Here is a 25919-nt window from a genome sequence, read left to right on the forward strand (position 1 = left end):
ACCCTATATTCCCCTTAGCCCTGTTTTTTACTCCAAGGTCTTGTTCCCTAGTCCCATTTACCTGGAATGGTTTCGACTTTCTTTTTTATCTTTATTTTAGTTGTTGGTTTCCTTTGTGGTTTAGTGTCTGCTCCTTTGTTGTTTATTTTTGTTAGAGATGGGATCTTGCCCTGTCGCCTAGGCTGGAGTACAGTGGCACAATCATAGCTCACTGTGGCCTTGAACTCCTGGGCTCAAGGAATCCTCCTGAATACCTAGGACTACAGGTGCACACCACTATGCCCAGCTAATTTTATTTCTTGTTTTTTGTAGAGATGAGGTCTTGCTATATTGCCCAGGCTGATCTTGAACTCCTGGCCCCAGGCCATCCTTCTGCCTCCACCTCCCAAAATGTTGAGATTACAGGCTTGAGCAACCACACTTAACTTAGTTTCTGCTTCTTTGAATGGTCAAGGCAAGAGCAACATGGTAGTTCGCCTGATGGAGTCGCCCTGGGAGTGTGTGCAATACGTGAATGAAGACATTCACAAGTGCCCTGAGTGTTTATGCTGCAGGGGTTCTGGGTTGAGGGAGCACCACAAGGTTGGCTGAAATGGGTCCTTGGGAGGAGTGCCTGCCAGGAGAGGCATCCCCAGTCCCGAGACTGGGCCCACCCACGGCTTTGTGAGGAGCCATGGAAGGACCAAGTTCAGATGGGCTTGATGTATCCCCCAAACTCCCACCTATCTATCCGCTTTCCACCTTACTTGTTGGGCTCCCATGAGGTCCTAGAACATACCAGGTGCTCTTCCGGCCTGTGCCTTTGTACCTGTTCTTGTCCTGCATCTTTGTATTGCAAGCCCTTCTCCTCCTCCAGTGTCAGCATGAACATTATCCCCTCTCAAAGGCTTTCTCTGACCCTGCTCTCTAAAGCAGGGCCCTTTTGACCCATAGTCTCAAGCACTCTGTTGCGAGGTGGTCCTTATTTGGGTTAGTTTGTGTACCTGCTTATTGGCTGTGTCTCTCTAGAGGGTAAGCTTACTGCAGGCAGGATCTGCCACATTTAGGGCTGCTGTATTTGGTGCCTAGCACAGTGCCTGGCACATAGCTGGTGCTCGGTAATCATCTGTTGATGAGATGAATGACCAAGACAGGATACAGACCAAATGCTGGCTCGTGAGGCCCTGGAGAGAGGCAGAGCCTCCTGGAGGCCTGGGTTCTGGACCCCACCACCCACTTATTTTAGCTGCCTTCTTCCTGACTCAGATTTAGTTTCTCTAACAGGAAGAGTTCAGATGCTTGTGTCAGAAGGTGTGTTGTGACTTTGTGATTTTGGCATGTTACATGCAGGTTAAGAAAGCTGGACCCTGAGGAGGAAGATGATTCCTTTAATAACTATGAAGTCCAGTCAGAAGCCAAACTGGAAAGCTTCCCAAGCATTGGTCCTCATAGACTGTCATTTGACTCAGCCACATTCATGGAATCTGGTAGGAATCGAGCAGTGTGACCATTCACTTTGGGAATTCTTCTTCCCACTACCCTATAACCTGCTTATGTTTTGTTCTGGGAGAATGGTTCTGGGGTGTTTTTTAGTGTGGCCAAGGGTCTGCCTGGATTAGTCTTGGACCTGAGCCCTGTGGTCAGCTTGGAGGTCTTCTGAAATGTCCAGGCTCATACTTGCTTTGCTTTCTTATGGCCAAAATCAGAGACTTCGCTTTGCAAATTGAATGTATATAAGCACACCTGTTGAGTGTGTATCAGTGTATAACTGTTGAGTGAGATTAGTGCACATGGCAGCACTTGGAGGTCTGCCCTTTTGTTGTCCACCTTAGATATGGAGATTCAGAGAGGCTCAATCATAGCTGCTGAGGGCTGGAGCCAGGCATTGAACCCAGTAGCCTGATCTCAGCACCACAAGTTGGTATCATGTCCACCTGGATCAGATGGTAGAGGGAGGGAACAGTCTTTACTGTCCCAAAGAAAATAGGAGACCCTGGCATGGAAGGTCCTCTTTATTCAAGTCAGGTTGTTCTTACTCCCTGGGCAGAAAAGCAGGACGTACATGAGTTCCTGCTGGAGAACCTAACCAACGGGGGCATCCTGGAGCTGATGATGCGCTACCTGAAAGGCATGGGGCACAAGTTCTTGCTAAGGTGGCCTCCAGGCTTGGCGGAGGTCGTGCTCAGCGTCTACCACAGCTGGAGGAGGCATAGCACCAGCCTGCCCAACCCGCTGCTGAGGGACTGCAGCAACAAGCACATCAAGGTTAGCGGGAGCCTCTCAAGGGCTGGTATTGAACTGGGACTAGGGCATGGGGACAGGGATCTTGCATGGGTGTGGGGCTGCTGTTGTGTTTGGCTGCATCTACTTGTGGGCCTGGAACCTGGGCTTTTTGTGGGTGTTGAAGCAGGAAGTCACTGAACCTGGTTTGTGCCTAGAAAGCTCCCTGATGGCTGAGTGGAGGATACACTTGGGGGTGAGAGTGGGCTCAGGGGGCTGTCAGGAGGCTGCTGCCATGCCAGGGGAGCAGTGGCTGAGATCCAGTGGTAATAGTGGGGTGCTGGGTTGTGGTTGCAGAGATGATTGGATGAACTAGACATGGGATGTGTGAGGGAATGAGAGTCATGGGGAGGGCTTCTCGGGTTGTTTACTGAGTCACAGGAAGGCTCGCCAGGAGAAGCTGGAGGAAAGGGAAACATTTGGTTTGTTTGAGGTGGCAAGGACTGTGACTGAGGCTTTTGTTGTTGTTTGAGACAGGGTCTTGCTCTGTTGCCCAGGCTGGAGTGCAGTGGTGCAGTCACAGCTCACTGCAGCTTCAACCTCCTGGGCTCGGGTAGTCCTCCCACCTCAGCCTCCTGAGTAGCTGGAACCACAGCCGTACACCACCACACCCTGTTATAGTCCCAGCTACTCGGGAGGCTGAGGCAGGAGAATGGTGTGAACCTGGGAGGTGGAGCTTGCAGTGAGCCGAGATGGCGCCACTGCACTCCAGCCTGGGAAAAGTGCGAGACTCCGTCTCAAAAAAAAAAAAATTGTTTTGTTTTGTAGAGATGGGGGTCTCACTATGTTACGATGTTATGATGTGGTCTTGCCATGTTGCCATATTGCCCAGACTGGTCTGGAACTCCTGGGCTCAAGTGATCCTGATGCCTTGGCATCCCAAAGCACTGGGATTACAGGCGGGAGCCACCATGCCTGGCCTATGACTATTTTTAACAGATGATAAAACAGCAGAAGCTAAATAGCGTGCTTAGAGAAGCTTTGGGGGCCGCCAGCAGTAGGGGGCTGAGCCTCACTGAGCCTTGTCTTCCTGCTGCATTCCACACCCCAGCCTCCTCCACTTGATGCCTCCTGGAGCTCAAGGGAACACAAGGTGCTCTGGCCCCTTACTCCTGTTGGAGGTGGGACACTGAATGCTGAAGCAGGAGCACCAGGAACATTCAGGGATGCCTGGTGGTCTTTCTGACTTGAGAGCACAGGAGGTAGAGGAACTTGTAGGTCAGTCATCCCTTGGTGGGCACCCTCCACTGAGTTACCTTGGGACAACCTCCTGGCAGCTTCTGCCCACCAGGCCATGCTCCCCTGGGGCAGTTGTGAAACAGCAGGAGGAACCAGGGCTTTGATCCCCAGGCAAAGCAGGCTGATGATCACCTTCCAGCTGTGCCCACTGGGCAAGTGCCTTCTCATCAATGAGCCTCAGCTTCCTCAAGTGCCCTGGGAATGGTATACCAGCTGCCCAGAACTTTTAAGGGTTGAGTTCTGTAATTTGGATGCAGTGTCCGGCCCAGCACTTGGCAGGTGACAGGGCTGCCTCTTCAACAGGACAAGAACTCTGAAGACAGGTCTCCTGGCCTCTCCCAAGTCTTGTCCCAACATACATCCATGTGGCTCTTTTTATGTTCTGGCGAGTAGCCACTGATTATCACTTATGAAATGGCAAGTGGATAGAAAGAATTATATTTTTATCAAAAAGTATAGTTTTGTTTCCTTCCACCGCCCCCTACCCCCCACACTGTGAAGAGGCTTTGTGATACTGTTCTTGACCTTCCTGTGTCTGTCCTGCAGGACATGATGCTGATGTCTCTCTCCTGCATGGAACTCCAGCTGGACCAGTGGCTGCTGACCAAAGGCAGAAGCTCTGCAGGTAGGAGGCATTCTGTGTTCTGTGGCCAGTCTAATATCTGAACCCCCAGCAGCTGGGAGAAAGCTGAGGCGGGGAGACTGAGTCATGGAATTTAGACTTATATTTACAGTAGGCACATTTTTTGGGTTGGCTTGTCAGGGTCCCAGGGAAATCTCCTGGACACTCAAGAAGTGGTTAGCAGTAGCTAAGCCCCCAGAGGGAGCCACCTCCCTGCTTTTGCTGTTACACGAGATTGAAGGAAGTGGGATCTCAGTTTTGGTGTGACTGTTCAATGCAGTGCTTTATGTATTATGTAGCTTCAGTAATTTTTCTGGTGATACGGATTTTTTTTTTGTGTGTGTGTAAGACAGGGTCTTGCTCTGTCAGCCAGGCTGAAGTGCAGTGGCATGATCTCAGCTCACTGCAACCTCTGCCTCCCAGGCTCAAGTGATTCTCCCACATCAGCCTCCCGAGGAGCTGGGACTACAGGCGTGTGCCACCATGCCTGGCTAATTTTTGTATTTTTTGGCAGAGATGGGGTTTCACCATGTTAGCCAGGCTGGTCTTGAATTCCTGACCTCAAGTAATCCGCCCACCTCAGCCTCCCAAAGTGCTGGGATTACAGGCATGAGCCACTGAGCCCAGCTTCATTCTGACTTTTAAACCACCACCTGGTGGAATGTAGATATACTCAATGCTGTCTGTAAAATTGCTTCCCCTTGCCCTTGCCCCTCACTCTTGGCAGGGGGCGGGGTCTCTGCATATATTTGTCTTAACTGGTCCAGCCTCTCTGATGCCTGCCACTCAGGGAGCTGTAGGGCTCTGAGGGGCCCAGGGTGCCCCTGGAGATAGGGTGGGTGTGGTTAGGGCCGAGTGCAACTTCTGAGAAGCAGAAGGGCATTAGGATGCTACACATGAAGTTGACTCGTTGGCCTGATGGTTTTTAGTGTCTCCTCGGAACTGCCCTGCTGGTATGGTGAATGGCAGATTTGGACCTGACTTCCCAGGCACCCACTGCCTTGGTGACCTCCTACAGCTGTCATTTGCCTCGTCCCAGCGCGACCTGTTCGAGGATGGTTGGCTGGAGTTTGTGGTCCGTGTTTACTGGCTGAAGGCTCGCTTCCTGGCGCTGCAGGTTAGTTCCATGGTCAGCTGCTTGGGAAGCATGCCCTGACACCCAGCAGGGTGGGCAGAAAACTGACCATGTTGAGGGTGTGTGTGTCTGCGTGTGTGTGTTTGTGTGTGTGTGTGCATGCATGTGTACATGCATAGCACCTGCCTGGGCACTGGGCTTGGCATGAGAAAGTGTGACACGGTAGGGAATTCTCAGCATCTCAGACTTCCAAGCATGATACCAGTCTGTAAAGCTCTTCAGCATAACCACAGAGCTCTGGAAGGCATTTGCTCTGCCTCTACCTCCCCCACTCAAGATTGCCTTGGCGTCTTGACTCTTTGCTTGTGTTTTCCTGAGAGAGCCCGAGCAAGTGAATAAACAGACACAGAGCTTTCTAGAAGGGAATTATTAACCTGTTTTGTGAGAGTTCTGGGAAAGCTTCCCTTCAGAGCCTGGTCTGGAAGGCCAGGTTGGATTGGCTGTTACCTAGCACCTTGCACATGGTGGTACTGGTACACTGTGGTAGAATGAGTCAAGAGATTGCCAGGGCCCTGTCAGCAACCATTTAGTCTAAAGGAAGCAACACTGTTTGATGTGAAGAACATTAGTTCTGGAATTAGGACAGGCCTGGCTTCTAATTCTGGCTCTGCTCCAGTGTCCTCAGTGTTTTCATCTGCAACATGGGGTTTATGATATCTCCCCTCACAGAGTTGACAAGGACTGTTCATTTAGTCAACAAGTATTTATTGAGCCCAAGCTACATGCCAGGCCTTTCTTAGGGGGTACAGTGTAATTGGAAAAAAATCCACCCTCATGGCCTCCACAGTCTAGTGAGATAAACAGTGTAAAGCATCTGGCACATCATAGTCAGTCTTCTGCTTTGGTCCCCGGACCTGTTTTCCTTCTAACCAGGGAGACATGGAGCAGGCCCTGGAGAACTATGACATCTGCACAGAAATGCTCCAGAGTTCCACCGCCATCCAGGTGGAGGCAGGGGCTGAACGAAGAGACATTGTCATCCGGCTGCCCAATCTCCATAATGACTCTGTGGTTTCCCTGGAGGAGGTGAGTGAGAATTTTCGTTTGTTTGTTTTTTTCCTGAGATGGAGTTTCACTTTTGTCGCCTAGGCTGGAATGTAATAGTGCGATCTCGGCTCACTGCAACCTCCGCCTCCAGGGTTCAAAGGATTCTCCTGCCTCAGCCTCCTGAGTAGCTGGGATTATAGGTGCCCGCCACCATGCCTGGCTAATTTTTTGTATTTTTAGTAGAGATGGGGTTTCACCATGTTGGCCAGGCTGGTCTTGAACTCCTGACATCAGGTGATCCACCTGCCTTGACCTGTAGTGCTAGGATTACAGGCGTGAGCCATTGTGCCCAGCTGAAAGGTTTTAAATGGTGTTTTGTAGTCAAAGATTTCTTGTGATTTGGCATAGTTAGCCCAGGGTTGACCTGTTTCTGAGGAACGAGAGCTTCCCATATGCTGAGTGGGGCCTCTGTTGGGAAGGCAGGAGAGGCCTGGGAAAGGCTGCTCTAGTACACTGGGACACTGCAGATCCTTGGTGGAAAGCAGGTGTGGGAGCTCTGACTAGCACTATTTAGAAGCAGTCATTGCTCTGCTCTCCTGGCTATGTGTGGCAGCCACCCCAGTGGAACTGGAAGGAAATATCAGCTGGAGCAGACCAGTATTGGGCTGGCCATGGGGTTGAGTCAGCAGTATGTGGCTTATATGCCAGGTTCCACCCAGGTGCCACTTTATTCATTGTGCAGCTTCAGACCCTGCTGCAGTTCTGCATCTGTGACATGTCCACACTGGCTGAAAGTGGCCTTCAGACTCTCCTAGAGTTATTTCAGGGACAAGTACAAGTACAGGTACAGGGCTGTCTACATGCCAGGGCTTCGTCAGGTCCTGCGTGTAGCGTATGACAACCTCTGGTCCAGGCTTGCTGAGTTTCTCACAACCTGATGTTCCGTGATTCTGCAAGACTGGTTCTCTGAACTGTGACCACAAGGCTGTCCAACTATCTTGGTGGATGCTTTCCTGGAACTCCTCTGCTTCTGGGTAGTTTTTGGTTTTTGATGTGCTTGTTTTTTAAAGAATTGGATGCCTAGCCATTAATAGAAATACTTTTAACACATACGTTTAGTGTAAACACTGATGTATGAAGGAGGAATCTAATTTTTTTTGGGCTGGAACATAGTCTAATTTTTATTCTCATCATCCAGGTCTGATAAAAACAAACACTGGCTAGATTCGGTGGGACGGGGGCTGAGGGGTTTACCCTCATACAGCATTGCCGGGCCTTTTTCAGATTGATAAGAACCTGAAGTCACTGGAGCGGTGCCAGTCCCTGGAGGAGATTCAGCGGCTGTATGAAGCAGGCGACTACAAGGCTGTTGTGCATCTGCTCCGCCCCACTTTGTGCACCAGTGGGTTTGACCGGGCCAAACACCTGGAGTTTATGACTTCCATTCCTGAGAGGCCAGCCCAGCTGCTTCTGCTGCAGGTGTGTGCTGCCAGTGTCCTTCACACCCACTTGCACCTTCTCTCCTTGCTTGTTTGTGTTTATTCTCTGGAGGCTCTGCGGTAGTTCTTAAGAATACATAGCTAGAAGAGAGTGGATGTCAAAACCACTAAGCCCTCAGGAAGATGTTAGTCAGAAGATACGGTCAAGACTAACGGAAAGTTAGAACCAAGGAGTGCAGATTCTAGGGTTCTGCGTGGCTCAGGGTGAGCCCCACACTTGACTCAGAACTTCTGCATGGCAGAGGAGGAAGGAAGAATGGTCAGGTCATCATCTGTCTATCCACTTGTTTATTCATCCATCTTGTTTTGTATTGCTTTTTAAGGCAAATATAAAAGTGGCTAAAATATCTGTACAGTGTGAAGAATCAAGATAAAATAAAGACCAATGTAGTTGAAGAAAACACTAGCCTCATGTGCCCTCCCAAATCCTTCTGTGCTTCTGTTCCTCAGAAGGTAAACTCTTACCAAGAGCCTGCCAGGGAACTGGCAGCTGCTGGGTGCTGGGCAGTTATTCAACCTCTCTGAGCTCAGTTCCTCATTTCTAGGATGGGAATGACCAACGTCCTTAGCTCAGAGTCCTGTTGTAGGGATTACACAAGATAATGTGTGTTGGCACCATGCCTGGCACTAGCAGGTGCTGTGGAGGTACTGCTGTCATCGTTGCCACCATCCTCAGGAGTTGGCACCAAGATAAACATGGAAGATAATACGCAAAATATGCTTAGTGGCATTGAGTCCTGGTCCCCTATGCTTCATCCTACTAATCACATTGTGTTTTTTATCTATGGGGTACTTCCCTTTCAATCTGGAAAGAGTCCAGTCTTCTCCCAGGCCTTTTGCACAGATTCCACGAAGCATTTTAATCATTAACATTGTTGAACTGGGAAATAGTTAAGGGGTGTGACTGTGGGAACAAATGGAAGCACCTCAGTCATGGGGTAAGGGGAAGAAAGAGTTGGTTTGGGGAAGCAGGAGGGAGAAGGGGGTGGAGGGAAGGAGGCTCCAGCTCCTGGCAGAGGAGGTCAGTCAGGTCCAAGCCAAGATCAGCAGATGAGATGTGTGTGACCTCAGTTACCTGGCAGGCTGCAAGGTGGCCCAGCATGGCTATGTGTGGGAGGGACAGCCAGCATACCAGGAAGGGTGCTGGGTGGGAGAAAGCGGAGAGAGGCCAGTGGTCTCTGCCTCCGTAGGATGGCCTCAATGCTCAGATGTGGTCTTGCTCTTATTGTCTTCTAGAACAGCTGGATGTGGCAGAATACCCCATTGATGGGGGAGGAGCTGCTGCTTGGGCAGGCGCTGAGCTGTGATAAGGGCTGTGCTTGATGTCTGGGCCGAATGCCATGGAAGCTCCTGCTTTTTGTGAATTAAGGTCTCCTGATTATTGCTCAGTTTCGTATTGAGAGTGTCTTCTTATTGATTTGGAGTGCTTTTTTTGTATATTAAAGATAGTAATCTTTTTCTCAACAAATCTTGCAATTTTTTTTTCCCAATTGTTTGCTTTTAAATTGCAGAGAAGTTCTGAATTTTTATGCTGTCAAATCTTCTAAAGTTTTCATACATGTGTGATTTTGTTCATTGTTCACTGTGGTTTTTATTCCTATGCTTAGACAGTCTTTCCAATAGTGGAGAAATATTCATCCATTTATTCTACACACATAGCTTGAGCTTTTATGGGGTGCCTGGCACTGGGCCAAGAGGAAGGCTGCTCTGAGGGACCTCATGTTCTAGAGGGGAGGCAGATAAGAGACCCATCAACAGAGAGATAAAAATAGTATTTGCTTTTGTTTTATTCCCGCAGTGTTAATGTTTTATGTTTTGCATTTAACTTGCTTCATTTAGCTTTTCTCAAGTGGGGCATTGAACTTGCAGTCTTCTCCTGTGGGTGTATAGTGGCGCTTTCTTCCAGTGGGCAAGCTGCCTATTATATTCTTCAGTCTAATTGGATAGTTTGTGTCTTGTTGAGTTGATTCTTAGTCCTTAATATTTTTGGTTGCTATATTGAGCAGAATCTTTTTGTTGTTCACTATCTTTTCCATGTATTCCTGCGTTGCTGGCTTATAGGAACCCTACTGATTTTTTCGTGTTTGAGTCTGGGTGCTTCACTGAGTTCCCATTATTTCTTGTTTTCTGTCTGGCTTGTTTTATTGTGTTTGGGTGGATGATTGTGTTGCCCCCAGTCGATGGTAATTTGATCCCCTCATTCGTTGGTGTTTGTTCTACTTTTTTGCTCTGTGTGGCCTTGAGCCCTGGAGATTATGTCATATTTTAGAGCACCATTAGCAGGTCCTTGTCTTGTCTCTGACTTTCACAATGACTCTGGTTGCATTTAGTAGTCTTTATCATGCTGGAAAATAATCCTCTGGCTCTCACATGTTGGGTGTTTTGACCAGGAGGCATCAGCTCAGGCTTTGGACTCCCACATCAGCACCCTGTAGGCACCCTCGCACCCCAGTGGCCTCATGGTAAAGGCTGCTGGCTTTCTCTAATGAAACACAGGCCCCGTTTTCCTGGCAATTAGGATTTATAAATTGGGGAAGGTTTTGATCTGTGTTCAGATACTACACCACATTCCAAAGGCAGTTTCAGGTATTTCTGACCCCACGCCTGTTGGTCTCACCTCAGAGAGTGGCAGCTGCACATGTCAAGGTTGGGAGGAGCCGCTGCCAGGCCTGGGCTGTGGCGAGGTTAGAGCCCAACGGGGCACCGGGCAGCAGGTGCTTCCTGCAGGTGTAACAAGCGTCCCACCAGATCTGTGAATTCACAGACAGGCTGTGTTTCCCCATGCACCAGCACACTGATGAAAGAGAGATCCTAGGCATTTAAATGGGTTGTATTCTAGGCCAAAAAAAAAAAAAAAAAAAAAAAGAGCTTTGCAAAAAGCAGTGGTTTCCAAAGAGAAGCTTTTAAAATAGAAGTAACAGTTCAATGTGGTGTTCTGAGAGTTCTTCCATGTGCCAGGCACTGTGCTGAGTGTAATCTGCACATCAGCTGATTTAATGCCCACAGTGCCGCTAAGGGGGTGATGTGGTGGCTGAGGCTCAAATGGCTTTCATATTGGCCCCATCAGGGCACCTGGGGAGGAGGGGGCTGATAGAATGATGACTTTAGTGTTGCCTGGCCAGTTGCCCCTGTTGTGGCCTTGGCTCAGGCCCTCCTCCGCTGAGATAGTCCCTCCCTGGCAGTCTGCCCCTTCGCTGCTGAACCCCCTCCAGAGCCCTGGCACTGGATGGGCACAGTGGCTCTGGGGAGAGCTGACAGGTGTTGGGGTCCCTGTCTCACCTTGGCTGGCTCTGCAGCCTCATTCCCAGCGTCCCCACATTATAAATGGGGAAGTTGAGGTACAGAGGTGAAGCCTTTCTGAAAGCTCCCTGGCTGGTGACATTCTCTGCTGCCATTGCACACAGGCCACTGGACTGCCCTTCCAGGCACCTCCGGGCTGTATGGGGCCTATGTTGTACTGGGGCTCGTTCTTCCCTTTCTTTTGCTGCCCCTCATCTGTTTTCCTTCAGTTGTCTCTGCTCAGGCCTTGGGCCCAGATGTGCTGAGCTCACCGTGCACTTCACCTGGCTTCTTGCTGTACTAGGACTCCTTGCTCCGGCTGAAGGACTATCGGCAGTGTTTTGAGTGTTCTGATGTGGCTCTGAACGAGGCTGTCCAGCAGATGGTGAACTCAAGTGAGGCTGCAGCCAAGGAGGAGTGGGTGGCCACAGTGACCCAACTGCTGATGGGCATCGAGCATGCCCTCTCTGCGGACAGCAGTGGTAGCATCCTGAAGGTATCATCCTCCACCACTGGCCTCGTGCGGCTCACCAACAACCTCATCCAGGTAACCCCTGGCTCCTTCTCACCCTGCCCTGCCCCAGCAGGTATGTCTCTCTGACATCCTGCTTCTTCAGTAGTTCATAGCTTTCATTGCTAATTAAGCACCCAAAGGGGACATGATGGCTTCTTTGGCTGGAACTTTCGGGATCTGAGGAGGGGTTTGTGCGCAGGCTGCAAACCTTCCTGGGGCTGGTCGGATCTGGGGATTAGAGACTATGTAGCACTTGGTGCCGTGGGGTTCTTCCAGACCATCCATCCCAGAGGGGAAGAAATAACCTCACGGGGAGGCCCTGGTCTGCCTGCAGTGAGCCAGAGGCAGAATGGGAGCCAGAGCGCAGGCTGGGATGGCTCCAGCATCCCACACTATCCTGGCACTTCCAACTAAGGGGTAGTCACAGCATCCTGCATGGTCCAGGAAGGCTTTAAGGCAGAGAATCTTCCTCTGAAGCACTCTGGGCTCTCTCCTCAATTCCCGCTCAGGCCATCAGCAAGTCCTGCCAAATCCATATCCTCACCCCTCCAGCCTTTGTTTCTCCCTCTGTCTTCATCTTTCTGCTGTAGTCCAGGCCACTGCTACTCTTGCTTGAGCTGTGGTAGCACACTTGCCACAGTCTCCTCTGCCCGCTCCAGCCACTCTCCAGCCACAGAGGCACCTTTCCAAAACAGATATGAATGTGCTCCTCCCTCACTTAAAACCCTTCATGTTCCCTCCAGGTTGTGTGTCACCTAAGGTACACTGAGCCCCAGGCCTGTCTCTCCCCCAGTCTTGTGCTCCCTTGGCTGCAGCCTTCCTGGGCTACCCCCTGGGGTCCCTGCCTGCATGCCTGTCGTCTGCCCCCACTCCTTGCCCTCCCTGGGTGTTGCACACACCACAGCCACTCACCTGGAAACTTCTTTAAAAGGCTCTCCCCTGTCTGCCCCACCCCTCCTCTGTGAGCCATTGTGGCTGTGTCTGTTCTCATTGCAGCAGCCATACTGACTCTTTGCACTTGTGTAGCTTGTCCATGGCTCTCTTCTCTCTGGGCTCTCAGCTCCCCCATGCCCTGTTCACAGGACACAGCACATAGTAGATACTGAGGGTATCAGTAACTGCATGTGGCGTGAAGGAGAGTGGTGTGACTATCTTTGGACACTATGGGTCTCTGATGACATGCTGAGGATCTGATAGGTTACAGTGCCCACATCTGAGCAGTGGGGGTGGGCAGGCAGCATGTACCAGCTCCCCAAGAGGCCTCCTGCCTCCCTTCAGTCTGCCCTGAAGGCTTACCCTGCTGTGACACTTCTGCTGTCTCCCACCCTGCACCGTCAGGTCATTGACTGCAGCATGGCTGTGCAGGAGGAGGCCAAGGAGCCCCATGTCTCTTCAGTGCTACCCTGGATCATTCTACACCGGATCATCTGGCAGGAGGAAGACACCTTCCACTCTCTGTGCCACCAGCAGCAGCTCCAAAACCCAGCGGAGGAAGGTGCACAGGCAGTGGGCGCAGTGGGGATGAGCTCCGACTCCCATGTCCTTGCCCCTGTCCTCTGCCCTAGGATCCTGGACCTTATCCAGATGTTGTGAGTGGGGCTCAGTCCACTCAATCCAAGGATTTTGCATGTGCTTGGACAGAGGCAGAAGTGTCCTTGGTTCCTCCCTGAGGGGGCTTACTGTGCAGTGGGCATGGGAGGCCTGGGTGTGTGAGCATTGTATGTTTGGTGCAGACGGCAGCATGGAGGGAGTGACAAGAGGTGACTACTTATGACGAATGCTGACACTGCTCCAGGAGGCCTTGTATCCACTAGTTCCTTTAATCCCCATGACACCCGAAGGGATGGTAAGCCGAGGGCGGAGCAAGCACAGGTTCCACATCCCAACTGTCACTTCTTAGACGTGTGACCTTGGGCAAGTCATATAACTTCAGCCTCTATTTCCCCATACCCATATTGGGAATAATAGTATCTACCTCAGAAGGTTATTCTGAGGATGAAATGAAATAATAAAGCCATGAATCACCATGGTGGGTCAGTGCCTGGCTCATGGTGTGTGCTGAGTGATGAGAATCCAGGGAGGGCGAGCCCCAGACCCTTAATGGAGATGGCACTGGATCCATAGTCAGTGCAATGGTAGAAAATGTGCTGGATTGAAGAAACGACAGTAGTACAGCTAAATGACACTTAAAGCAAAGATTGCCTATAATCTTATCAGATAGATCTTTTTTTTTTCCATTTTTTGTTTTCTTGCATTTGCTGTCCAGACTTGGCCTAATGCACACCTAGTTTGTGTGCAGTTGTTATAATAATATGTGTCTATTGATGCTTGTATTCAACTAGCTTAAAATTAAGTTTATTGAAGATTTTTCCTCAATAATTTGTAAAACAAGAAAAGTGGAAAGGAAAGAGTCATCCCTATTCCAACTGCTCAGAGAAAACCAGAGTTAACACGTGATTTTTCTCCTTCCCTTCACACTCTCTCTATAATTTTATTCACTGCTCAGAAAGTTATCAGCTGCTCATGACATATCAGGGCTCTGTGGCTAGGATACCTCTGGCCTTGACAGGTTTGTGGTGGTGGGAGACAGATCAACTATCTAACACCAGGATGGTGTGGTGGATGGAAAGGAGGGCACCTGATGCTGCCCATGGGTGTGGGTGTGGGTTGAATTGAGCCCTGAAGGAAGAGCAGGGGCAGAGGAAGACACTGGGGAGGTGGAGTGGGGCCAGGGACTGAGCAAGCCTGAAGTCAGACAGGAGACCTGGGGCATGGGGATTGGATATGGGAAGAGGGGCCAGATTGCAAAAGGCTTTTATTTTCTGTTTTGTAAAGCTGTTGCTCCATTTTGCTCCATTGTTTTCATCATGCTGATGAGAGGTGCATGCTCTATTGAACCATCCCCGCTGCTGAACCCTTAGTTTGGCTGCACTATTTCATTCTTACGGGTCATGCCGTGATGAACACCTCATGCATGCCTTTTTGCTTGTACCCAATTTTTTTTTAGGAGAAATTTCTAGGAATGAATATCTTTAGAGCTCTTGACAATTATTACCTCTGGTACCTCATTGTTCTCCAAAAGGATTTTAGTGGTGAAAAAGAAATTAAAGTTTATAACTATAAATGTTTGTTATTTTTCTTAGAAAAATAACACAAAAAGACTTCTGGATTGAAATTCTCCTTTTCCTCAAAATTATGCAAACAAAAATTAGTTTTCAAAAAACTGCCGGCAAGTAAACACGGATAGAGGAATAGTCAAATACCTTAAACTTTGAAAAGTACATCAAAGAAAGAAAGAGAGAGAGGAAAGGAAAAAGAAAGGAAAGAAAAGAAAGAAAAAAGAAAGATTCTGGTGGAGTGGAAGTAGATGTGGCTCTATCTCTGCATGTCCCTCAGCAGGAGAACTGACGGAAGATAGCAAGTTGACCAAATCCTGGGAAATATTATTAATATTCTCATTTGTGAAGAGTGGCATGAGGGGAAACCTCCTCCATTCCACCCTTGGCCTTGGCAGAGGCAGGAAGAGCCGCAGGATCCTGCCATCTTCCAGTGTGCAGACTGAGCTGAGGGAAGGGGCCCTGGGATAAAACACACTATGGTTGGGTGGTGAGGGGCCTGGTGAGGATATTATCACCCAGGAAAAATAATAATAGTTATCACATACTGAATTCTCTGGAAGCAGATACTAAGACAGGGTTTATAAGGAAGGCGGAGGAAGCAGAATTGGGCTTTTGAGCTGACAAACAGAATGAAACAAAAAGGAAAATTGTAGAACTGAGGAAAACACTGCAAACTAAATCTCACCATTATAAAGTCATAAATGCAAACAGCATGGAGCAGTATGAATATGACAAATTGAAACAATTGGTTGCACTTAAGAGCCAAAAGTAACAGGGCATGGTGGCTCACTCCTGTAATTCCCACACTTTAGGAGTTCAAGGCAGAAGGATTACATAGGGCCAGGAGTTTGAAGCCAGCCCAGGCAACGTAGTAAGACCCTGTATCTACAAAAAGTAAAATAATAAAAAAAAAAATTAGCCAGGTGTGGTGGTGGCACCTAGAGACCTAGCTACTTGGGAGGCTGAGAAGGGAGGATGACTTGAGCCCAGGAGTTGGAGGCTGCATTGAGCTATGACCATGCCACTGCACTCCAGCCTAGGCAAAAGTGAGACCTCATCTTAAAAAAAAGAAGAAAAAGTACAAAATAAATTTCATGAAAGAAAGTTATTACTAGTGGCTTCTGACATGTTCTGTCCTGATCCACTCTGAAAATGCTAGTTATAAGTCGTTAATGGGTTATGGCCCAGAGTTTCAAAAATACTAAGGGACCTTTATAAACAAATAATACTTCTAGTGGTAAACAAATGTGTAACTGGAATTCAGTAGTTCTTTTTCCTCCTGTTTTACTCTTTTTCTTCTGTATTATTTAGGTAGACCTAAATCTAAGAACTTTCAAGGCCAGGCGCCTTGGCTCATGCCTGTAGTCTCAACACTTTGGGAGGCCGAGGCAGGCCAGGAGTTCGAGACCAGCTTGAGCAACATAGTGAGACCCTGTCTCTACAAAAAAATTAAAAAATTAGCTGGGTGTGGTAGCTCACGCCTGTAGTCCCAGCTACTCAGGAGATTGAGGCAGGAAGATTGTTTGAGTCCAGGAATTGGAGGCTGCAGTGAGCTATAATTGTGCCAACTGTACCCCAGCCTGGGCAAAAGTTAGACCCTATCAAAAAAAAATTTTTTTTTAAGTTAAGAAATGGCATGTGTAGTATGGGTTCCATTGTAATAAATTACTTTTCTCTCATTCAAAATGCCTCAGATACGCACAGATGAGTGCTGTGACTGAGGTTCACCAGATGTCAGCATTGGTTCTCTCTGGGCTGGTATTTTGATGGATAAATTGTGCTCCTTTATATTTTCCTATACGGCTTGAATTGTGTTTTGATAAGCGTGTATTGCTTTAGTAAAGCCAGTCCAGTCACTACTTATTTAAAAAGGCAAAAAAAAAAAAAAGGAAAGGAAAAGTCTGTAGTCACGTTGATAAAGACAGAAAAGCCAGAAGAGACTGAGCCTCGCAGCCCCTGCAGGCATGCAGGTTCCCACACTAACTCTGTGTCTGTCGGCCTGGGCTTTCCCTAGGAATGTCGGAGACGCCCATGCTCCCATCCTCCCTCATGCTGCTGAACACAGCCCACGAGTATTTGGGCAGAAGGTCCTGGTGCTGCAATTCAGATGGGGCTCTGCTGCGATTCTATGTAAGTGCCTCCCCCTGGGCTGCAGACTGCCAGTGCAGGACAGGGCTGGGGTGGAAGGTGGAATGGGAAGGGGACAGATTCATGTTGGCACGCTGGGCTTGCTTGGCCTTCCCTCAGTGGGCCCACTGTGCGTCTTTGACTTACTGCATTACTCACTGTAGTTACTGAAGCTTGTCAGAAAGTCTGATAAGACTTTCTTGCCAGAAGGTTCCCTTGTGTACCTGAGGCTCAGGAAGCTCTGGAGCTCTTGAACAGCAGGTGGATTTAGATCCACTAGTCCTTACTGAGTTTCTTCCTAGTCAGGCATGGGGCTAGGCCTTGTAGTTGTAATTTCAGGAGTAATAACCACATGCACCACCACCGCCTTCTATTGAGTCCTGTTTGCTAAGCATGACTCACAATGCCAAATAGTAGTTGCTCATTCAATAGCTATTATTACATCCATGCAGTCAGTAAATGATTAGTGAGAGCACATACACTTCCTTGCACTTGTCAGTTGTGAATGACTGGAAGTAGCTCCCTGGGTTTACTAGGGATAAGCAGCACGAACCCTGTCTCCAATCTCACTGTTGAGTAGGAGGCCAAGCAGCATGCAGACCAGTTACAGAGCACCTGGTGTTCTTCATATACCAAGACAGGGACCTCAAACCCAGCCTATAATATTTATTCATGAAGTTCTATTGGGATATAACCATGTCCATTCATTTACATATTAACTGTGGCTGCTTTTGCAGTAGAGTGGCAGAGTGCAGTAGCTGTGATGGAGCTGTATGGCCAGCAAAGCCTAAAATACTTAGTATCTGGCCCTTTAAGAAAAAGTTTGCCATCACCTGCTCTATACCTTCTCTTCAGGGAATAATACCTGCTCTTTCACAACTGCACCCTCCCTCCCAATACTCCCCATCTTCCAGTGCTTTCCCCCCAGCGCTTAACCTCCAGCATGCTGTATGTGTGTCTCTGCTCCACTGAAATTAACTTCAGAGAGAGTAGGGGGTTTTGCTAGTTTTGTTCACTGCTGGATCCAGGTACCTAGTACACACCTGGCACATAGTAGTTGCTTAATAAATATGGGTTAAAGGAGAATATGCATATGTATAGAGCTCATATATGTATAGAGCTTGACAGTTTGCAAGACACTTAGGCTGAAGATGTGATTTGTCCAGGAGACCTATCTGGCCCAGGTCCCTGTTGCTGGTTAGTGTCTGAGGCAAGTTCCAGCCCCAGCACCAGATGCCTGAATGTCTCCCCTACCCTGTGAGCTCTGAGGGCCTTTGGGATGCTCACCCTGGGTCAGCTCTACTCTCCAAGACTATTTTTGGAAGAGTTTTGCCAGGCTGAGTCTGTAGTGCTGCCCAGGACTTAGCCACTCCCTTTTTCTGCCTTCCCTCTGCCAACCAGCCCTCTGCAGGGACAGTCTCTGCTTCCATAAGGTCACCTCCACAAGGCCATCCTCCTTATGCTGATTGGGAAGAATGAGTTAATACCTTAGGCTAGCTTGGGTGGGAGTGGTGCTAAGAGTGAAGGGGTGGGCTGATGGGGCAACAGGATGGTCCTATTTCGTTTTTCTTAATCTGTGTCTTTTCTAGTGGAGCATGAACTCTAGCTGCTGATATCTGCTAATGAATTTGAGGGAGTAGAATTGAGTTGAGCACGGTTGTGTTTCATTTTATAGTTCCTGATTTTCCTGCCCAAGGCCCAGCCTTTAGATTTCTCCAACCTTTGTAGCAGCTCTCCTGACCACCCTGTGCCTTCTGCCTGCCATGCTCTTCCTCAGCTTCTGCATGACTGGTTTGTTGTTTCCTTCCTGCCTTTTCATAGAGGCTTTTCTCTCTTGCCACATGCTGTCCTGTCTACTGCTGGGGACCCCCACCATTTGTTTCTGTCATGTGCCCCTCCCCCACCAGATAGCACCAGACCTTTTCTGTTTTGCTGTTTGATGCATCCCTGGGGCCTGAGCAATACCTGACAGACTGCTGCCCAGTTGATATTTCTTGAATGAATGAATGAACAAACATACAGACATTCATTAATTTCTCCAGAAATGCTTGCTGAGCACTCATGATTCTGGGTGCCATGGAGGGTTATGAAGGTTGAATACTTCATTACTACCTCTTCTTGCCCCACGCTTATGGTCTGCAGGTAAAAGGATTGCATCTTGAGAGTGATTTGAGGCCAACATCAGGATGACCTTTTGTGTGGATTGTTTTCTCTTCTTAGATAGAATGGAAATGTTCTCTGAGAGAAATCCTCTTGAGTCTCTTCTTTTCTTGAGTTATTTCTTTTCATATGTTCTACTTGGGTTGATGGATTCTTATCTGTTCATCTCCACACATCTCAAATGGCCCCTGTACTATAGAGCCTTTATTAACACCTGGATATTCCCTCTTACATTGTGTGCCCACCCCCCTTCTGTGTACCACACCCAGATTTTATATGTGTTGACAATCTGCTGTATTTGCCACAAATTTGTCTTTTGATAAAAATAAGAGTTAACAAGAAAGCATGCTCTTCATTACCCTACCTCCCTCACTCTCTTGAAGCTGGTGTGTATCTTTTTGTCCACGTTTTTTTATACCTAATTATGTATCTGTATGTCAGTAAATAGTATGTAGTTACATGAGTTTTAAAATTTTACACACTAAATATCATATAGTATGTAACCTCTTGCAGCTTGCTTTTATTTTAGTATACTGAGATACAGTTACATTGATACAAGTACATCTAGTTTATTCATTTTAATTGCTTTACAGGGTTCTATTGTGTGAGTATATCATGCTCTTAAACTTTTTAGTGTGGAAAATTCCCAACATTATTAAAATAGAAAGTATAGTGCACTTCCATATACTGAGCACTGGTTAGTCGTCATTATTCATAATGCATGTCCACTCCCCCACCTACCTTCCCAATCATCCCACATTATTCTGAAGCAAATCCTAGGCATTTATATCAATTTATCTGTAAGTATTTGTTATTATATTTTTAAAAAATCAATTTTCCTAATGATGGCAGTAAGGTTGTTTATCCATTTTGGGAGTTATAAATGGTATTATGGTTAACGTCCACTAAGTGGTTGTCTTATGTATACATGTGAGAGTTTCTTTTGTGTAGATTCCTGTAAAAGGAACTACTGGATCACAGAGTGTGTACATTGTTAACTTTAAAAATTTTATTTTCAGATTATTCTCCAAAATTACCGAACAATTTTATACTTTTGATAGCAGTGTGGGAATTCCTGCACATCTGTGTCAGCCCTAGGTACAGTAGACTTAAATGTTGATGCCCATCTGAAAGGCATGAAATGGTATTTCATTGTTCTTTAAATGTTCTTTTTAATAATTTATAATTATTAGTGAGATTGAATATCTTTTTATGCCTGTTTACCCCTTGGGTTTCCTCTTATGCAAATTGCCTGTTCACATGATTTGCCCATCTTTCTAGTGGTTTGTTTTTCTTTTTCCTATTGATTTGCAGTTTTTTTCTTAAGGTACTCTGAATTCCAGTCTTTTGTCTGATATGTAAGTTTCACCAGTTTTACGTGCACATATTGTGTCTGTGTGCTTTGTTCTATTTCTATTTCTGTGCACCTTTATGTGGGATATCTTTTAACTATGTGTATGGTATTCGTTTTACAGAATTTTAAAATTTGAATGTCAAATTTATTAGTCTTCTCCTTTGAGGTTTGTGATTTTTTGAGGGGTGGGGGTACTTTTACTTCCCTCTCACAAAATTATGTAAAGATCTCCTCTACATTAATCTACTAGTTTGCTCTTGTATTTCATGTGTCTGTATTCCATCTAAATTTTATTTCTGTTAAAAGATAAGGCAGGAATCCAATTTTACATTCCACACGCATGGCCAGTTGGTTTGTACCATTTTTTGAAGAGTCTGTTCTCTGTGCTGACTTGTAAGTCACCTTCTTACATGTTGGCTCTGTTCTTTTTGTTGGCATAGGAGTCTTGTCTGTTCCTGACAATACCGAATTGTCTTTGAGAGATTTTGATACCTGGTAGGGTTAACCTATTCATGTACCTCTTAGTCTCTTGGCTGTTCTTGGCCTTTTCCTCTTCTGTACCATTGTACGATCAGTCTGTAATGTTTTATGATATCCAACCTCCTAACGCAAACCTGCCATTGGAATTTTGATTGGAATAACGTTGACCTCACAGATTAATTTGCAAAATAATTGTGATTTTTGTATGATTGAGTCTTTCCAGTTGTAAATGTCGTATATCTCTCCGTTTATTTAGGTCTTATGCTTTCATGTCCCTTAATTCAGCTTAATAATTTTCTCCATAATACTTTTTTTCCTTTCACTCTCATTTTTTCAAAGTATAGCTGTAAAATTGTTGTGTATATTTTGTTAGATTGTTGCCTGGGTTTCATTTGTTTTTATTAGTGTTGTAAATAGATATTTAAATGTCAGTTTTTCTATTTGGTTTTTGTGAGCATGCAGGAGCACTAGTTTTTAAATAATTTTTTCTTATGCACAGCTCCTTTGCTTATTGCTTCTGTTAATTTTAGTGGGTGGTAGACTTGAATTTTCTATGTAGACAGTCATATCATCCACGAATAACTATTTTTTCCTTCCTTTTCAATCCTTATAGTTTTTTCCTTTTTTTCCCCCTTGTCTTACACTCTTTGCCAGGGGTCACCAAAGCTTTTCCTGTAAAGGGACAAATGGTAAATCTTTGAGGCTTTGTGGGTTCTAGGGTCTCTGTTGGAACTACTCAGGGCTTCCATTGCCTCAGAAAAGCAGTCGTAGATATTATGTAAATCAGTGGCTGCAGCTTTGTTCCAACAAAACTTGTGGACACCAAAATTTGAATTTCATGTAATCTTCATGTGTTAAAAAATAGTTTTTTTCTGTTAATTTTTTTTCAGTCATTTAAAAATGCAGACATCGTTCTTAACTCCCAGGCCTACAAAACAGACAAGGGCAGGATTTGGCCCATGGAGTGGTTTGCCACCTGTGATCTAGAGCTCTCTCTTTTTGGGGAGTGTTATAATAAATTCTAAACTACTATTTCTTTAGTGATTATAGGTCCAATTAGATTTTCTCTTCTCAAGTCAATTATATTGTTTTAACAGTTTCCACTTAGAGCATAAGGCTGTTCATGGTTTCTGCTTATGCTTTAAAAAGTTCTGTGGTACCTTGAGTTATGCCCCTTTTTCATTGCTGAAATAGTTTATGCTTTCTCCCCTCACCTTTTAAAAACCAGTCTTTCATGAGGTTTATATAAATTAGTCTTTTCAAATTACCGACTATTGGTTTATTGGTCCATTTTTTCTTTGCTTTCTAGTTCATTACCGCTTTAATATTTCTTTTTATGTTCTTTGAATTTACTCTGTATTGTTTCTAACTTACTGAATTGAATGGTTATTTTAGTATTCACTCTTTTTTTTTCTTTTTTCTATTTTTATTATTTTTAAAAATTTTGGGCCAGGTGCAGTGGCTCACGCCTGTAATCCCAGCACTTTGGGAGGCTGAGGCAGGTGGATCACCTGAGATCAGGAGTTCCAGACCAGCCTGACCAACAAGGTGAAACCCCGTCTCTACTAAAAATAAAAAAATTAGCTGGGCATGGTGGCAGGTGCCTGTAGTCTTAGCTACTTGGGAGGCTGAGACAGGAGAATTGCTTGAACCCAGGAGGCGGAGGTTACAGTGAGCCGAGATTGTGCCACTGCACTCCAGCCTGGGCGACAGAGTGAGACTCCATCTCGAAAAAAAAGAAAGAAAATTTGTTTTCTTCTCAGATGTCTTCCTTGATTTTATTCTCTCTCTCTCTCTCTTTTTTTTTTTTTTCGAGACAGGGTCTCACTCTGTTGCCCATGCTAAGAGTGCAGTGGTACGATCACAGCTCACTGCAGCCTGGACCTCCTGGGCTCAAGCAGTCTTCCTGCCTTAGCCTCCCACGTAGCTGGGACTACAGGTGTGCACCATCATGCCTGGCTAATTTTTAAATTTTTTGTAGAGACAGTGTCTCACTTTGTTGCCCAGGCTGGTTTCAGTCTCCTGGGCTCAAGCGATCCTCCCACCTCGGCCTCCCAAAGTGCTGGAATTACAGGCATGAACCGCTGCATCCAGCCAGTATTCAGTTTTCTAATACCTGTATTGAAGACTATAAGTTTTCCCAGATACATCTTTATCTGACTCCCATATGTTCTGATATTTGGTGTTTGCTATTTTTATATAATTGATTTCTAATTTTATTGAATTGTGTTCAGCTGAGGATATAGTATGTATTATATCTAGTTTTTGGTCTTTGTACTTGCTTTTCATCCAGTTTTGGCAAAAATCTCATGGATGCTTGAAAATAATGTGTATTTGCTAATAGTTGGGCATAACAATAGCCGTCGGCTCTCATATTCATAGATATAACTTGTTTACTATATTGTTCACATCCTCTCTGATCCTCATTTATGTTTTGTCTGAGGGAGATTCTCTTAGCCCTAATGAGATTTATCATCTTATGTTATAATTATTTGTTTATAGTTTAACTTTATTCTCTCCATTGGAATCTGATCTTCTAAAAAGCAAGGACTATGTCATACTATGCCTATTTTAAGAAAGTATTCAGTAAATATTCGTTGAGGATATCAATGACTAAATAAATGAGTGAAGTTCCCAGGAGGCAAATATCTTCTTCTGGTGGCTGGTAGAAACTGGCTAGGTGTGCTGGAAGAAGGCAGCTTGGAGACCTATCAGGAGGCTACTGTTGGGCCCAGAGGTGGGACCAGAATAACTCCTATTAGGATAACAAGACTTTTCCAGGAAACAGGTGTTTTTGGAATCAAGTCATGCAGGAGCCCAACAGACATAGCCACCTCAGGTTAAAAGAGTTGATAGAGTGGTGGTTTCTCTGGGGCCCGGCTGTGACAGGGAGGCAGTGGCTACAGGCCCTCACCTCAGGCCATCTCTTCTGCCCACCACAGGTACGAGTACTCCAGAAGGAACTGGCTGCATCGACCTCTGAAGACACACACCCTTACAAGGAGGAGCTGGAGACAGCCTTGGAGCAGTGCTTCTACTGCCTGTACAGCTTCCCCAGCAAGAAGAGTAAGGCCAGGTACCTGGAGGAACACTCAGCCCAGCAGGTGAGGGTGCTGCAGTAGGCCCAACGAAGAGGGAAGCAGGAGCTGTAAGCTCTTTTGAAGGATGTCATATTTGTCAACAGTCATCTCGGCAGTCCTGCTTGGAGTTGCATCAGAAGGAGGAGAGAAGACAGTCTGATGAGTCTATCAAAGGACAAGGGTTTTTCTTGCAAAAACTTATTTTCATAAATGTTGATTAACATTCAACTAATGTTGGACTAATATGTAGACCCAGGTGTGGTGGTGCATACCTTTAGTTCTAGCTGCTCTGGAGGGTGAGGGTAGGAGGATTGCTCGAGGCCAGAATTTTAAGGCTGGAGTGCACTATGATTGCATCTGTGAATAGCCCTGGGTGGCAGAGCAAGGCCCCATCTCTAAAAACAAACAAACAACAAACAAAACTACCCTAAAACCAAAAAATGTAGCATGGCAATTGTCGATAGTTTATTTCTATTTTGATTATGAATAATTCCTTAGAGGTTTTCCATTTTTGTGTTGCTTTGGTTTTTAGAGCGCTATTGAGTGTATTATCTAATGGCTCCTCAGTATTGTCAGTTATTCTCTGATCTTAGGGATTCCATCCACTAAAATGTAAGCTCCTTAGGACAGAGCCCCTGCTGTGGACCCCAAACCTAGGGCCACCCTCCCTGGAGTCAGCTGTCCTTCAATAATTTGTCTACCAAGTGGTCTGTGGCTGGCCCAAGGTCCCCACCCATGATGGAACCCACCCTCTGGCTCAGCCACGTGGGCTTATGGAGCACAGCTTGTGGTTTCTAATGTCTGTCTTTCTACAGACTAGCCTTATGCTTTTCAGACACTTGGATTTGGGGATTATAGTGGGCATGCAGATTTTTTTTTTTCTTTTGAGATGGAGTCTCACTCTGTTGCCAGGCTGGAGTGCAGTGGTGCCATCTCGGCTCACTGCAACCTCTGCCGCTCAGGTTCAAGAGATTCTCCTGCCGCAACCCCCTGAGTAGCTGGGATTACAGGCGCCTGCCACCGCACCCAGCTAATTTTTGTAGTGCAGATTTTTTTTGTTTTTAAGTACAATGGGGATTTGTTTTAGGCTCTCCAATATGCCATAACCTCATTTACGTTGGACAAAGTGCGTTTCTATGGAGGAATGCATTTTTCCTTTTTCATTTACCCTGAGTGTGTTATTAATCTGCCTTCTGTCTTTTTTTCAAGGTGGATCTTATATGGGAGGATGCACTGTTTATGTTTGAGTATTTTAAGCCCAAGACCCTTCCTGAATTTGACAGCTATAAGACCAGCACCGTGTCTGCTGACTTGGCCAACCTGCTAAAGAGAATTGCCACCATTGTGCCTCGCACAGAGAGGCCAGCGCTTAGCCTGGACAAAGTCTCTGCCTACATTGAGGGAACTTCAACTGAGGTGGGCCCACAACCTTGAGGAGGTGGGGGACAGGGATGGGTCACACTCTTCCCCTCTGCCACTGCTGTATATGCTCCTTTGCTTCTTTTTCTGCTCTGTACCAGACTGAGGGGCAGGAGAAGCTGGAGTCTGTCCTGTGACTAAACAGTCCTGGGCTTACTGGTCACATCTGAGTCCTTGACTCCACCTCCCCTCATACTTTTCCTCTCACCTGCCAGGTACCCTGCCTCCCAGAGGGGGCTGACCCCTCCCCTCCGGTGGTGAATGAGCTTTACTACCTCCTGGCTGATTATCATTTCAAAAACAAGGAGCAGTCCAAGGCCATCAAGTTCTACATGCATGACATCTGCATCTGCCCCAATAGGTCAGTGACCAGAGCATGAGGCTAGGCTGGCTCCAGGGATGACTGGGGTGACTCCAGCTCAGCAAGCTCTTCAGTGGGCCACTTTGGGGTTTCCCTTCCCATTGCAAAGAGACCAGGGAAAAAGGAATGAGAGGGTGGTTTAGCACTTTGCTATTGTTAGGAAAGGCAGGTTTTCCATAAAAAGAAGAGCAGAGGAGAAGGCCTCTTCCAAAGTCCAGTGGGGGGGTTATTGGTAAAGGGTTATTAGAGAAGGTACGAGGTGTCCATCTGGACCCTGGTGTGCAG

At 46.6% G+C, this 25919-nt stretch overlaps 1 protein-coding gene across 3 annotated transcripts in view; it reads left to right on the top strand.

Annotated features, from left to right (window-relative positions):
* The window catches only part of CABIN1 (calcineurin binding protein 1), a 160912-nt gene that overhangs the window by 42780 nt on the left and 92213 nt on the right, over positions 1 to 25919 (top strand). For all 3 annotated transcript variants that reach the window (XM_030815976.1, XM_030815975.1, XM_030815977.1), the window contains exons 11-22: positions 1330 to 1466; positions 2027 to 2244; positions 4045 to 4123; positions 5050 to 5237; positions 6129 to 6281; positions 7527 to 7721; positions 11325 to 11567; positions 12873 to 13029; positions 16668 to 16783; positions 23717 to 23878; positions 25064 to 25270; positions 25489 to 25634. In XM_030815976.1, the coding sequence (XP_030671836.1) occupies positions 1330 to 1466; positions 2027 to 2244; positions 4045 to 4123; positions 5050 to 5237; positions 6129 to 6281; positions 7527 to 7721; positions 11325 to 11567; positions 12873 to 13029; positions 16668 to 16783; positions 23717 to 23878; positions 25064 to 25270; positions 25489 to 25634 (2001 nt within the window). The remainder of the gene's footprint in view (positions 1 to 1329; positions 1467 to 2026; positions 2245 to 4044; positions 4124 to 5049; positions 5238 to 6128; positions 6282 to 7526; positions 7722 to 11324; positions 11568 to 12872; positions 13030 to 16667; positions 16784 to 23716; positions 23879 to 25063; positions 25271 to 25488; positions 25635 to 25919) is intronic.

The sequence above is a fragment of the Nomascus leucogenys genome, chromosome 7b (genome assembly GCF_006542625.1).
Source record: "Nomascus leucogenys isolate Asia chromosome 7b, Asia_NLE_v1, whole genome shotgun sequence".
In the NCBI taxonomy this organism is placed as follows: Eukaryota; Metazoa; Chordata; class Mammalia; order Primates; family Hylobatidae; genus Nomascus; species Nomascus leucogenys.